The sequence below is a fragment of the Berghia stephanieae genome, chromosome 4, assembly GCF_034508935.2.
Source record: "Berghia stephanieae isolate SIO BIC M18660-M18661 chromosome 4, UCSD_Bste_1.3, whole genome shotgun sequence".
NCBI lineage: Eukaryota > Metazoa > Mollusca > Gastropoda > Nudibranchia > Aeolidiidae > Berghia > Berghia stephanieae.
The window spans coordinates 20,229,119-20,243,839 of record NC_088363.1 but is presented as its reverse complement, the minus strand read 5'-3'; the positions used below and the strand labels follow the sequence as shown (position 1 = coordinate 20,243,839).

At 34.9% G+C, this 14,721-nt stretch overlaps 1 protein-coding gene across 1 annotated transcript; it reads right to left on the bottom strand.

The window, feature by feature from the left end:
- Positions 1-286: 286 nt before the first annotated feature.
- LOC144970193 (endoplasmic reticulum membrane protein complex subunit 7-like) lies at positions 287-13,968 on the bottom strand. Its single transcript, XM_078909581.1, has 4 exons — positions 13,725-13,968; positions 9,468-9,726; positions 7,375-7,455; positions 287-4,332 (listed from the first exon to the last, which is right to left on the bottom strand). Exons 1-4 carry the CDS (start codon positions 13,931-13,933, stop codon positions 4,186-4,188), a joined length of 696 nt encoding a protein of 231 aa, XP_078765707.1. The 5' UTR covers positions 13,934-13,968; the 3' UTR covers positions 287-4,185.
- Positions 13,969-14,721: the final 753 nt, after the last annotated feature.

Sequence of the window (14,721 nt, the reverse complement as noted above, 5' to 3'; positions counted from 1 at the left end):
ATGATTTAAAAGGAAGAAAAAAATAATCTCAAAACTATACATTTGACTTTGACCGTTTCCCTCTCAGCCAAGGACTCCTGCCAAAACTAAGCAATCTCATTTCAAGACAAAGACAGAAAGCAAATTGGAACACAGATATAGAGGGATAGGAGACCAGACCAAGTGACCTCCTGCCCACCATAGGAAAAAGGACGATGGGGATAGATGAACTTAGCCGTAGCCCCATCAACCTTCCAATTATTTGTTGAATGGCTGTGTGTGAAAAGCAATCAATTCAACAAATTCAGAAATTTGACAAAATTTATTCCGGAATAGAGGTGGAATTTCTGATTTATAATCATAGACATAAAACTGCAAAGCAACAACAATAATAGAATAATGAGGGGTAAAGAATGAAGAATAGATTTTAAAGAGATATTATACTTTAACTTGCTAAGGCAAAACAATAAAGTCTTGATAAATCGAAAAAAAAAAAAGAAAAAAGAGAGAAAGAAATCAGAATCATCAACATACTGAAAACATAAAATCTCATTTATCATGAGAGAGAGAGAGAGAGAGAGAGAGAGAGAGAGAGAGAGAGAGAGAGAGAGAGAGAGAGAGAGAGAGAGAGAGAGAGAGAAAGAGAGAAAGAGAGGGATGAGGGGAGAGGGTTACAACCAGAAATCAAACAGACAAAAGAAGGGAAAAAAATAAATAAACCCCACTAAAGATCTGCTAAATAACGAAAATCAAAGAGGAAAATATTGAGAGCAGCTAAAATTAGACTGAATTACCAATACCAGCCAATATAAAATGATTACACTTATGACAGAAACTGTGAGTGTGAGACAAAACTCACACAACGTGCACACTCAACCTGGACACTAATTTAGCTGAAACTCGCCAATATTAATATAAATATGAATCGTCTTTACCAAATAGCATGGTTTTATATCATCTCATAACATACAAGTTCTATTTGTCTTCAGGAGGTATTGGTGTGACGGACTGACTGACATTGAAAGAAAACCTTTTTAGTCTGGTAGAGATCTTGTTCTTTTAAATTTCAAAACAGGAATTCATACCTAAACTGGATAACTGGCACCGACAATTCAATGCCATAGAAGCACGACAATGAAAACAATGCATAATATATAATCTGATTTACAGCTTCCCAATTCCTTTCTAAAATGAAAGTTGATTATGTTTTATCCGAAGAAACATATGTTCAACACAAATAGACTGAACACTCCAATTTCAGAAAAGACGACATGTAAAATCAGAGTCATCAGACTTAAAAAAAAAAAAAAAACTCTCATACACACATTACCTGTAATATTCTTTTTCTGAAATTGATATACGAAGGCCCTGGTCTTAAAATTCAAATGCCATTCAGAGACTGAACACATAAAATTCACATCTAATAGTATCTCTCAATTTTCCAAATAAATCTGTTTGAAACTCTTACTCTTAACAAAGCAAAAAAACTGCTGTCTACAAAACTGGCAGTACATAATAGAGAGAGAGAGAGAGAGAGAGAGAGAGAGAGAGAGAGAGAGAGAGAGAGAGAGAGAGAGAGAGGGAGAGAAAGAGATATCTAAATACGTAAAATGTATTTACAATATATTAAATGTCATATGAATAAATATCATAATTCAAATCTATTAATCAACATCTTGCTTCATTGATTGCATTCTTTAAGCGTACTTACACAGCACTTATGACCTGTCCAATCAAACACACATACACTGATGTATACATCAATAACTAACAAAAATGAGTGGTGCAAAGCATTAAAAACAAAAATTGACACACATATAAAGTGCTGATTTCATACAAAGTAAAAACATCCTATATACCTAGAGACGCAGCACCCCTGTCTCATGATTTAAGATGTATTCATCATTTCGGCAGACTGTGACTAGCCATCTGTGTTGAATGACAATTAACTTATGTTTTCGGCCTTAAAATATTGCTAAAATAAAATAATACATGAGTAATATCCATTACTCTCAAAATGAAAATATTGTCCAAAACTGTATTGCTAAAAGCGCATTTAATTTGGAGACAAAATTTGAAAACCACAAATTTAATACTGTCCAAAGAATCTAAAAATTTGTTAAACTTTGAAATCTACAATTAACAAAGGAAAACCCGTAGTCGTTATCATAGTCAATATCTGATATTGATTCCAGATGACAAAAGGCAGTGCAATAATGTTATTAGAATCACAACGCCCTTGAATTTCTTTTAAAACAAATATTTGAAGAATTTTTTGGATTTAAAAGAAAAATCAAAACAAAACCAAGAGAAAAAGGAAACTGGAACCATTTTCAAATTATAGAAACAAAAACAAATACAAAGCATACCAATAAATGAGATCTCATAAAAGGGTATAGGTTTGTATGCCTCAAGAAGCACAGATTCGCACAAGTTGATAAATGGTGCACCATAAAGAAGTATATATGAAAGTACACTTTGATTTAAATAGCTGGAAATATCATGATCTTATATACTATATAAGTCATTGAATGGTGTAAAGAATTTTAAATGTATAAACGAAAAACAACAATGAAAATTACAGACAACAAAAACAATGATGGTCACCATTTTCTCTTAGGACAAATCTTTCACAATCACACTTTATCCAAAGCATTTCATAACACAATATTTAGACTTTATCAAAATTTATATTTTCTAAAGTACAATGCACCCCTTATAACAACATCTATTATAGGGACAGTCATTTCTCCGTACCATGAGAAATAAAAAAAATCAACTTACTATAACAACAAATAGTTTTAGTAAAAACCACATATAATGACATCGATAAGGTGTAGTATATCACTAACTTCAAATCGACAGTCAAGGTAAAATTTCTAAACCAATGAAAACATTTGCTTTCTGACCAATGAAATATTGTAGACATACTAATGAAAACAATTGATTGGTCATCCAATGTCATCAAGTACTCTCCAAACCAGTTGATGTGGGTATATTGCACAAGTGAGCCAAAGCAAAGCAAAATCCTAGTTTATCTAGTGCTTCACATAGCACACATGTTCACTAGCTGGTTGATAGCCATAGAGCAAGCGATCACAACAGTGGTTGACCAGTCAGTGAACACTCCACACTAACGGACCACTATCGTTATCTCTGATCGCTGATCACCTGCATCAACGAATCATAATACACACTCTTTATTCTACCAAGTTAAATAGAAAAGCCCTGATTATAAAATAATATTTTCAAGGTAGCCTTCTTCGGCTGAACTGTAAATGGTTGGTAAAAGACAGACATAGTCAAGTACTTTAACACCCCCCAGCTATAATAACAACATTTTTTCTGGTTCCGACAATGTCATTAAAGAGAGGTTGCACTGTGGCTATCTGTCTAATTTGATACTGTCTTTATGAAAGACATCAAAATCATTATTCCTAACCATTTCAAGAGGTTTTACTCATGTAAAAAATTCATATCAATTGAAAATATGTGACTTAATGTTTAACATAATAATTAAAAATAAAGTCCATTAATTCAAGTCTGACTGCAATAAATGTGAGGAGCTCTAGTAAAATAGTGCAATGTCGCTGGAAGTAATCTTAAGATATGGCTAATAAAAGAGGTCTTGGGACTTTTAGACTAAAATTGGGATATCCCATTAACTTACTAGTTTATCCATTTCTGCATACTTTTTTAAAATTGAAAGTAAAATTTGCAATTTAAACATTGAATTAATATTTTTTTTCAGAGGGCAATTTAAATGTTGAAATGTTTGGTAAGCTTTGAAGCCACTTTTGATAAAAAATCACTTTTCTACAGATTGTGTTCTTCAAATGGCCATAACAAAGCCAATTTCTAATATCTTTTTAAACGAAATAGCGACAAAATATTTTTTAAAAAAAAGTCAAATATTTTATACTCAATTTCCATAAAATGCGACATGTGGACCGTTTCCCTAGAGTGCCTCATAAATGCCCAATACTACAAAACTTGAAATCTCATACACGCTTAAAATCCAATGAAAACACATTTTTCTGCACACACACACACACACTCATAATAGGTGATAAGAACACATTTTAATGATAGAGAGAAAGGGTAGAAAATCCATTTGGTGATAAGAACACATTTTAATGATAGAGAGAAAGGGTAGAAAATCCATTTGTATTAAGACATTGAGGCAATAGATTGGTATGGCAAATGCTATTTTCTTTTACTACTGCTGGTAACTGCCTTTGTTTTAACTGGTTTCTTTGCTGTGTTGCCACCAGAGAAAAGATTTGATAACATTTCAGACGCATCAGGCAAATTGGGGCGATTATTTAAAGCATTCATTTGATTCTGCATCTCCTGAAATGAATGAAAAAAAAAAATTCCAAAGGATGACAAGAGAATACATATCTCTATATAAACATCTCATATAAAGAAATCATTTTACATTTGTAAATTTTATTGAGAGTAAGTCTTTGTTAAGCACGTACAACAGAACATTACATTTTGAAAATTAAAATAATCTTCTTGGACAGATTGAGAAAATCAGATCCAATCTTGATGGCACTCAAAAATCTGAATATCCAAATTGATTTGGTTTATAGCTATATAAAAGCATAATGACTGATTTCTTAAAATGATATTAACAACCATAATTAAGAAATAAACAATTTAAAAAAAGGGCTGAGGTAAACAAAATAGAGCTGAGCTGTTTACAGATAGTCTATGCTCATCAACATTTATTTGTACTGGAATTGGCGCTTCAATATTATCCAGTGATGATAATGTCAATTTGTCAAAAAGGAGGACAATGTATTAATTCATCTGCCAGACTCAATTGGAATGCAAAATCATAATATCATAGTTATCTATTATTAAGTAAAATATTACTACCAGCAGAGACGCCAACTTTAAATTTGGCTCACAGGAGTTTCAGAGACCACTCGTAGGAATTTCAATGCCGAAAGAGGAATTTCCGCACACAAGACAAAGGAATTGGGATGGTATTTGGTATTGTGTTTACATATTGTATAGTTCTAAATAGATAACTGATTAGAATTAAACTATGCTACATAAACACATTGCAAATATAATCCCAAAGTTTCCTTATTTTAAATGAAGTAAAGCGCCAATACCTAATAGTAGAGATTGTAGTACTGGTGGTAGTGAGGATGATGTGGTGTTAGTGGTTGTAGTAATAGTGGTAGTGATGATGAAGATGTGATAGTGGTTGTTGTAGTAGTAGTAGTGGTAGTGATGATGATGTGGTCGTGGTGATGGTGGTTGAAGTAGTAGTGGTAGTGATGATGCTGTGGTGGTGGTGGTTGTAGTAGTAGTGGTAGTGATGATGATATGGTGGTGGTGGTGGTTGAAGTAGCAGTTGTAGTGATGATGATGTGGTGGTGGTATAGTGGTTGTAGTAGTTGTGGTCGTGATGATAATGATGTGGTAGTGGTTGTAGTGATGTTGATGTAGTGGAGATGGTGGTTATAGTACAAATGGTAGTGATGATGATGTGGTAGTGGTGGTGGTAGTGAAGATGATGATGATGTGGTGGTGGATGTAGTAGTAGTCGTGGTAGTGACGATAATGTGGTGGTGGTGGTTGTAGTAGTAATAGTGGTAATGATGATGTGGTGGTGGTGGTGGTTGTAGTGGTAGTGATGATGTGGTGGTTGTATTGTTGTAGTAGTGGTCGTGATGATGATGTGGTGCTGGTTGTTGTAGTGGTAGTGGTAGTGATGATGATGTGGTGGTGGTTGTAGTAGTGGTAGTAATGATGATGATGTGGTGGTTGTAGTATAAATGGTAGTGATGGTTGATGTGGCAGTGGTGGTTGTAGTAGTAGTTGTAGTGATGATGATGATGTGGTGGTGGTTGTAGTAGTATTAGAGGTAGTGATGATGATGTGGTGATGGTGGTTGTAGTAGTAGTGGTAATGATGATGATGATGTGGTGGTGGTTGTAGTAGTATTAGAGGTAGTGATGATGATGTGGTGGTGGTTGTTGTAGTAGTAGTGGTAATGGTGATGTGGTGGTGGTGGTGGTTGTAGTAGTAGTAGTGGCAGTGATGATGTGGTGGTGGTGGTTGTAATAGTTGTGGTAGTGATGATGATGTGGTAGTGATGGTTGTAGTAGTAGTGGTAGTTGTAGTGATGATGTGGTGGTGGTTGTAGTAGTAGTGGTAATGATGATGTGGTGGTGGTGGTTGTAGTAGTAGTGGTAGTGATGATGTGGTGGTGGTTGTAGTAGTAGTGGTAATGACGAGTGGTGGTAGTGGTTGTAGTAGTAGTGGTAGTGATGATGAGGTGGTGGTGGTGGTTGTAGTAGTAGTGGTAGTGGCGATGGTGGTGTAGTAGTAATGGTAGAGTTAATGTGGTGTCGTTGTTGTAGTAGTAGCAGTAGTGATGATGATGTGTTGGTGGTTGTAGTAGTAGTGGTAGTGATGATGATGTGGTGGTGGTGGTTGTAATGGTGATGGTAGTTGTGGTAGTGGTTGTAATGATGATGTGGTGGTGGTGGTGGTGGTTGTGTAGTAGTGATAGTGGTGATGATGTGGTGGTGGTTGCAGTAGTAGTGGTAGTGATGATTAGTGGCAATACTGATGTGTGGTGGTTGGAAAAAAAAGGGGGGGGGGGGGGGGGGTTCCTTGAACAAATTGACCTCACCGGAATTTGACGGAAGTTGCCCGGAGCCCGGAATTTTTTACTCCAGACCGGAGTTTTTTCCGGTGAAACCGGAGTTTTGGCATCACTGCTACCAGTGACAACACATTCTAAGCAGTAGACATTTTTTTTTTCTGTAGTAAATATCTAACGAATATTATCCTTCTCATAAAATAATTTTAAATGCCCTACAATATTACTTATATTCTTCTTACATCAAGACACCATGACAAACTTTCAGCTAAAAGGTCATAGAGCATTTATAACTTTCCTTCAAAAGTAGGCTTTATATATTTGGGTATTGCAACTTTGAATGTGACAAGGAGAATATCCACAGAAGTCTGGGCAATAAATTGATTGCACCTTTAACACGTAAGAGACATCAATATTTATTTGTATTCCCCCCTGTGTCATTAGAAGAGAATGAGGACTGTTTCAATGTATTTATGAAAGTGCACGATTTTAGATACCATTCACCACAAGAAAACATTCCAAAAGAGTGAGACATGCAATTCTATAAATATGTATTTCAAATTTGTTGCACGCGAGAGCTAGTTATTATCATATAAAAGCATTTAAGATTGTATATTTCTTGTATTGTTATTCACTCAATATGTACAATTATCAAAACTAGTTCGCCCAGTAGCTGTGCTTATTGAAATAGAAATTAAAAACAAATTTAGTTTAGTCCTAAAGTTTGGAAAACATCTTTTAACCACTCAGAATATTTTAAATACCTTTTGTGTATCTGCATCTGCTGCATTCATCAGCTTTGGGAGCACCATGATTAGTAAAAGTGGAACCACCATGGTCAGTACCTGTAAAGAGAAAAATAAATAATTGCTGAGAGTGAATAACATTTCTTTCACATGGTGGGTACAAAAGGAGCAATGACGATTATAGCTAAATTATTATCATCCGACCCATTTAACCTTTGTTTGTTTGCTTCAATGGTGTTTATAACAGATTTAAGTAATTTCACTGGGTGGGGTTCCTGACCTCCCATAGTGGGAAGGGAGGTACATACTGTGTCTTTTATCCCCCTATGTCTGTTTTCCAACATGCTTTCTGTCTTTGTCTTGGAATAGGTTACTTGGTTTTGTCCCGATGCTGGCCGGAGTCCTGGCTGGGAGGGAAACAGTCAAATGCATAATTATTGTTTTGGGAGATGATATTTTTTTCCTTGTAAATCATCTCTCTGTTATGTATTATTTTATTTGTTATTTTTAATGTATGATGTAAGCATTTGAGTGTATTCCTCTTTGTTGGATTTTGTGCTTGTGTCTGGATGAGACTTATAGGTGATCTCAAACTAAGTACATTGGTGGTATGCTCTTGGATTGTACATCTGATCCCTATTTGTTCCCAGTTCCCCTTTGTCTTATTTTCTCTTGGGTGCTTTAATTGTAATTCTAGAACGTTTTACTATCCCATTTTCTTCCTTTTTACTGGCGCTGATATGACCTAAATGTGGTGCAAGCGCCGTAAAACCCTTAAAAAACAAAAGAAACAAGTAATTTCAGCACCAGTAAATAGGAAGAAGACAGAATACATCTAAAAAAAAATTAGACTAACATATAACAAGCACCGAAGCAAAAAGTAAGACAAAGGGGACAGAGACCAGAAGTAGATAAGACTTGCCATCTAACAACTATGTGCCAATAATATTTCATAATTTATCCAAAAATATACAATTGTTTTTAAATTTAAAAAAAAAAGATTTTCAAATCACAAATTGACAGGTGGAAAATCATTACAATTCATGATCTGCAATTTTCTCCCCTGCCTACTTCTTGTGGCACATGCCAAAAAATCATATTGATTTAATATTACTTCCATTGCTCACTGCCCTTATGTCTTAGCGGAAATGTCAAGAGTAAGATTTTGAACAATTGTAAAATTAAAGGTCTCTGTATTGTCAAAGGAAATGATCAAATAACAACATAGGAGAAAAACATTTTTAAAAAGGCAATCATCAATACAGTAAACTCCTGATAAGACAACGGTCTGTGGAACAAAAAAAAAAAAAAAAATTGAATTAACTGGAGTGTAACCAAATGAGCAAAAATGTGTATGAACAAAGCAAGCCAATCTAGAATAAGTATGGCCCTTCATGTCGCGCTTTCTGCTGATGTTGCCTGGTCACATTGAATTGACCAGAGAAGTAGAGGTCCCTGTATATAGTGGTCAAGCTTCTTGTAAATCATTGAGACTGAATTGGCTAGTATGCCAATTTCCTCTGCAATATTTTCTGTTGCATGCCAGACTTTTCAACTGCATCAATCAGATTGATCTTTCTTTTCAGTGATAGGGTTGTCAACCTTCTGTTTGCCATTGTAGTTGTAGACTTGACTTGAATTCTTGATAAAATTTATACTAACTAAAAAAGGGCCATATGATGGCCTGGGATTTAAAAAAAATAAAAAATCTTGACTTGAAGATGCGACGATGTAAAATGTGAGACGGATAAATCAAAGCTATTTGATATTGCTTATGTATCTTGAGCATGGATGTCAGGCAAAGCACCTATGTCACATCAGTGTGTGCCAATCGTTCTTGGATATTCTTAACCAATGAAAATACTTATTTGTGATTTTATAGTGGTCATGAGTGATAAGAACATTTGACTTACGTGGAGTGTTTTTTTTTTGTTTTTTTTTTACTAATGTTTTATAGGAAGAAGGGAGAGGGACCAATAAAAATAAATCGACTTGGGTAAAAATAGACTTAAGCAACGTTGACGTATTCAAAGGGCACTGTATTAATACAAAAAACTTTGCAATTCATTCTTTATTAAATGAAGTCTAAAAGGAAAACAAAAGTTTCATACCATTGGATTGAAGAGGAAATCAGTAATCCTCCACTGTTCTCGCTTTTGAAAATAATTGGGTTTTCCCCTTTCCCTAAATTCTAGGGGATATGGAACTGTTTTGACCAAGTTAGGCTGTAAAAAGTTGACGCGTCTGGCACGCATTTTCCCCTTTGAAGTAATATCCACCCTAAGGGCTTCAAACAAGGCATTTGGATTGGCAATCTCAACAATATATGACCCTGATGGAATGCCATTAACAACAAAGGAACCATCAGATCTGGAAATGGAAAGAAATTTTGAATAAATATAAGTATTAGCCGATATGTTAGCTGATAACAAGTCAAATAGTTTAATAAAAATGTAATTATACTTTTAACAGTTTGAATTTTGTTTCTATCTTGATTAGAAATGTAGTTACGGCAGTTCAAAGTCTGAAATTTCAGACCATTTTTACCCCAAAATTACCATTGGAAAGTTGTGACCGAAATCGCGTGATGTTAATAAAAAATGGTTAAAACAGTCAATATGGAGTTCTTATCATATATTGTATACCAAAATGTTCGTCTTATCGAGGACAATGCATTTACATTAATAAAGAGGAAGATAAACAGTTTAAATTAACATATTATTACATAATATGACGCAAATGTTAAATAATCAAAAACTCGGCTAGACGTAAGAAACAATTTGCTCTATCACTTTTGGATTTATCCCCAATATCTCACTGAAAAATTGCAAATAATTACCCTCTTTTAATTAATACATAGAGAATAAAAAAGGGTTTGAGAGTATTTAAATGAAAAGATATAAACATGTTGTGTAATGACATGAGTTTATTTTTACCTATGGCAATTTAATTGCATATAAATAAAATGGTAGATTGAAAAAGTTCAAATAAATTGAAACAGATTCCCTATTATAATTAGAAGGAAAGTTCTGGCTTTTAATACTTTAAAAAATTATGCTGAACCACTTTGGGTTTATCGCTATTACATCATTTGAACTGACAATTAATATAATTTTATCCCCCCCCCCCTTCTCTCTCAATGTATGGGGGTGTCAAAACTAATAGAACTTCTTACCATAATAATTATTAAGGCAAAGGCCTTTAGAATATGGATACAAATGATAACAAATATATCTAAACATATGGGAAAGAAACTTGATGGCAAAGTAAAATAAAATTAAATTAAAGCAATTGGTATTTTTAAAATATCGATATTATTAATATCGGATTTCACAAAGAGAAGAAATATACGAACTTTTAAAACAAAAACTATAAAATGCCTATAAATAAAGTTGGAAAGCGATATCGCCCGGCAGCCATGATGAGAAGATAACGTAAACAAGGCATTTCGGCGCAGAGTTAAAAGGTGTCTGCGCATCGATATAGAGCCCTGAAATTTGGCATGAATAAAGTTTAGATGTTATTCTAAAAACAAGCGTTTAAATTTTAAAAACACATGCGGTAAATAAAAAAATAAATGCATTTGAAAATTGCCAAATTTTAATTTCATATAACTTCTGGAATTATTAATGGATTTTTCCTTAATTGGCACCATTTAAAAGGAAATTGAAAGACGAAAATAATGTAACCAAAATATCTGCGATATTCCTCTTTATAACGAAGTTATGCATCTTTAATTGAACCCCCCAAAACGCGAACTGCAATTTCCAGTCACAACTTTCCTATGGGCGAGTTGGGTCAAAATTTGACTGCCACTGCTGCTGCTCACTAAACTGCCTATGCTAATGCTCCATTTCAGAGGTTGCAAAGACCTTGGTGGGCTGCAAGGAGAAGACCCAGCTGGGTTGTTAGATAGAGTTGGTACCACCCCCCGGGTGAAAAATACAATTTTCAAATCTACATACAAGTCTCAAATACAACAATAGTCAATTCAATAATGATAATGAAAATTCCATCAGTTATTTTAATAACAATCAAAGGTAAAGGGAAGTACAATTTTCAGCCTTTAAAAGCATAACTTTCCTTCTGATCTTTAAAAAGAATTTGTATCATTAAAATCATGTTGAACTTGAAAAGCCCTTCACAAAATCAAAATGATGTTGGTTTCAGTTTCAATTCATCAATCAATGCAATGATAATGATAATGATATCAAAAAATAAACAAAAATCAAACCAATTTGAATGTTTTATATGGGAGGCTTTCCGCACATTCCTCGAGCTATGGAAAAAACCCAAGTATTTCCTTAACTAACTCTAATTTTGGAAATAGCCAAATCTGGATACTGGATGTTGTAAATATATGTATATTAACGGACTAGGTGTAGGCACTTAAATGAATGGCTAAATCTGTGTCACAGTTCTCCCATTCACCTGTGTGACCGCTAGTTATCGTTTGTGAGCTGCAGGCTAAAACCATGGCTTGGTTAAATTGAGATATCTCTGGTATTTATTTACAGAATTGGATAAATTAAATACTAAAATAAAGGGCATTGAACGCCCTATCATTTGGTACAATTACCATTTCCCTCCTTAAATTCATTTAGAAGATATTGTAATGGAAAGATAGCTTAATTGCAGTGGGCAAGAAAATCAATCCGTTTATCATCATTCATGAAAAAATCCCCTTAAAACATAAATAATCATAAAATTCAATCATTTTCCTTTCCAATGATACCATTTTCAACTTTCAAAACTGCTTCCAGGATACCCTTTGAGCATTCCATAAAATCACACTCATTTCAAAATCTACCAAAGTAACGCCATTTCAGCTTGGACTGCATTGGTCAGCGTCGGTCATTGGCTCCTAGCCTTGTGACGTCACAGTGTTACAGGGGAATCCCCTTTCGTTTTTTCAGTCAGCTGGTGCCCAATTTCAGGCTGATTCCTAGAGAGGTGGGCCGGTGTTACTTAGCTTCTATACCAGGATAAATCATTCGTTTGGACCGAAAAATAAATAAAAAACTTACCGCTTACCGTCAAAAGCAGTTTAGATTTGAAGATGCATTTGTTTTCTATCAAAAAACATTCGGTAATGGACAATCCTTGATGAATTTCAAAAGTTGTGTTGAAATTATATCCTAATTGTTTTCATGATTAATTCCTCGCGAAATCGTGTGGGTATCGTTTCTGTTATCAAGGTACCGCCTAGCCAGGCAGGGTTGCCAGATCATTTTTGAGTAAGAGACCAAACTAGCTATAGCAAGAGGCCAGATTCCTCGGCAGGAGCCCAAATACCACCAAACCCACCTTAGCCTCGCGAAAACTCTTTAGATTTGTTAAACAATTTAGATAGGATAAGGAAAATTCGTATATATAGAAGCATTAGCAAATGCAATCTGTGGCGTTAGCACGTGTTGCATTTAGATATTTAGATTGCCAAATAAAATAAGTTTTACCGATACCAGAGTAAAACGATATAACGGGGAAAGTCAGAGGAAGCCAAAAAGTTGGTTACAGGAGGCCAAGTGGCCAAACCAAATTTTGGGAGGCCAAATGGCTTGGGAAAAGGCCAAATTTCTCAAATTTGGCCACCAGGAGGCCAAACTAGCAACCCTGGCCCCAGGTTTTTAAAAAAGTTTATTGGGAAAAAGTACGGAACAAAGTGTCCATAGATAGGTATGCAATTTGGTGCATTAGTGCAGTAAAAAGGCCTTTTTTTCTTTTATTCAATAAACTTGACTGCTGGTGGACCCTAGGCCTCTCTACAAGTCCAAGAAATAATACTCACTTTTTCTCTGCTCCAACGAAAATATCTACCCCCTACCGGTCTAATTATTTGTAGCAGACGACAAATTTCTCAAAACGGTCACGTGACACTGTAAAAACAACACAGGAAGTCCATGAAAGCTTATTTACGGCATTTCCTTCGAACCGTGTAAACAACAAAATTTCGTTTTCATTCGACTCAACGGGTCAGATTGGCCGGTATTTTTTAACGAACTAAAGTTCTGAAAAATCAAAATGTTTCTTAGAAAGGTGAAAGATGCTAGTTTTTGAAACAGAGGTAGGTTTTAAAAAAAAATCTTTATATTTTACGTGAATGCATGCTCAAGGCGAGTTGGACGTGCAGCGGAGGTTGGTAGGCCAAAGGCCCACCTCTCTATAGTAAATTTTGGGTGTTTTTAAGGCATAAAAAATTGAATAACTCTGCTTCTATATAACCTAGAGACAAAATTCAAACGGTTTTATCATCGGGATGGTATACTGCATCATAGTAAACCAGATTTTATACTGTCATTTGAAAACTGAATTTTCATTTAAGTGCCTACTAGGTGAAGGAGGACCCTACTCTACACTCTACTTCGTACCTGACAAATCCCAGATAGTCTCCGCCGTCAACCAACACTCGTGAATGTAATGTCCATTCTTTATCTCTAGACGACATAAACACCCTGCCTTCGATCTTGAATTCAGATCGATCGCCAGCTTCATCAATAGATGAAGCAGATCCAAATGATTGCCAATTGAATAAAACAAGACACAGTAAAAACTGCATCAACTGTACAGTGTCCTCCATCTTTAACACCGGAAGTAGAGTGTGGAGTGTGGCTGAAGAGTGAAGAGTCATGATGAAGAGTGATACAGTGACGATGCTTACTATTGATTGACGTGAAACCATACAGAGTTATGGTGAATAGTGAAGTCTCGGGCTGATTTGTGAAGCTGTGGGACTTTATCTGAATTATTATAAAATATATTATAATAGCTAAATGTATGTCGAATGCTTTAGGTATCATAAAATAGGTTTTGAAAAAGGAGAAGGTGATGGATTGTAAAGACGGAGAGATAAAATAGATGGACAGAAAGAAAGACAGACAGATAAATAAATAAATAGATAGAAAGATAGATAGATAAATATATAGATAAATGGATAGATAAATAGACAGACAGATAGATAGATAGATAGATAGATAGATAGATAGATAGATAGATAAATAGATAGATAGATAGATAGATAGATAGATAGATAGATAGATTGCGGCTATGCGGTCGAGTGGTATGACACTCGCTTTCGGATCGGAAGGTCCTGGGCTCGGCGCATAGTTGAGTCCTTGGAAAAGGCTCTTTACTCACATTCTCTCACCATACTCAGGTGTAAAATGAGTACCTGGCCGTTAACATCGTTGTCTTTGTCCGAAAAATGTAATTTCGCCTAACAGGCGTCATGTCCCGTCCTACATGTTAAATGTTGCTGTTGATTGGGACCCCTTGTAAAGCGCTTTGAGCACATTTAGTGGATATTGCTGCTCATTTTATTTTTTGAGGAAAGTTTTGTTTCGTATCCATATTTAGTAATATTTAATT

Excerpts from the sequence above, each read along its gene's own strand:
- LOC144970193 (XM_078909581.1), bottom strand. The coding sequence starts at position 13,933 with ATGGAGGACACTGTACAGTTGATGCAGTTTTTACTGTGTCTTGTTTTA. Across the intron at positions 9,727-13,724 it reads GACTATCTGGGATTTGTCAG|ATCTGATGGTTCCTTTGTTG; the intron begins GTACGAAGTAGA and ends TTCCATTTCCAG. Across the intron at positions 7,456-9,467 it reads ATTTCCTCTTCAATCCAATG|GTACTGACCATGGTGGTTCC; the intron begins GTATGAAACTTT and ends TTCTCTTTACAG.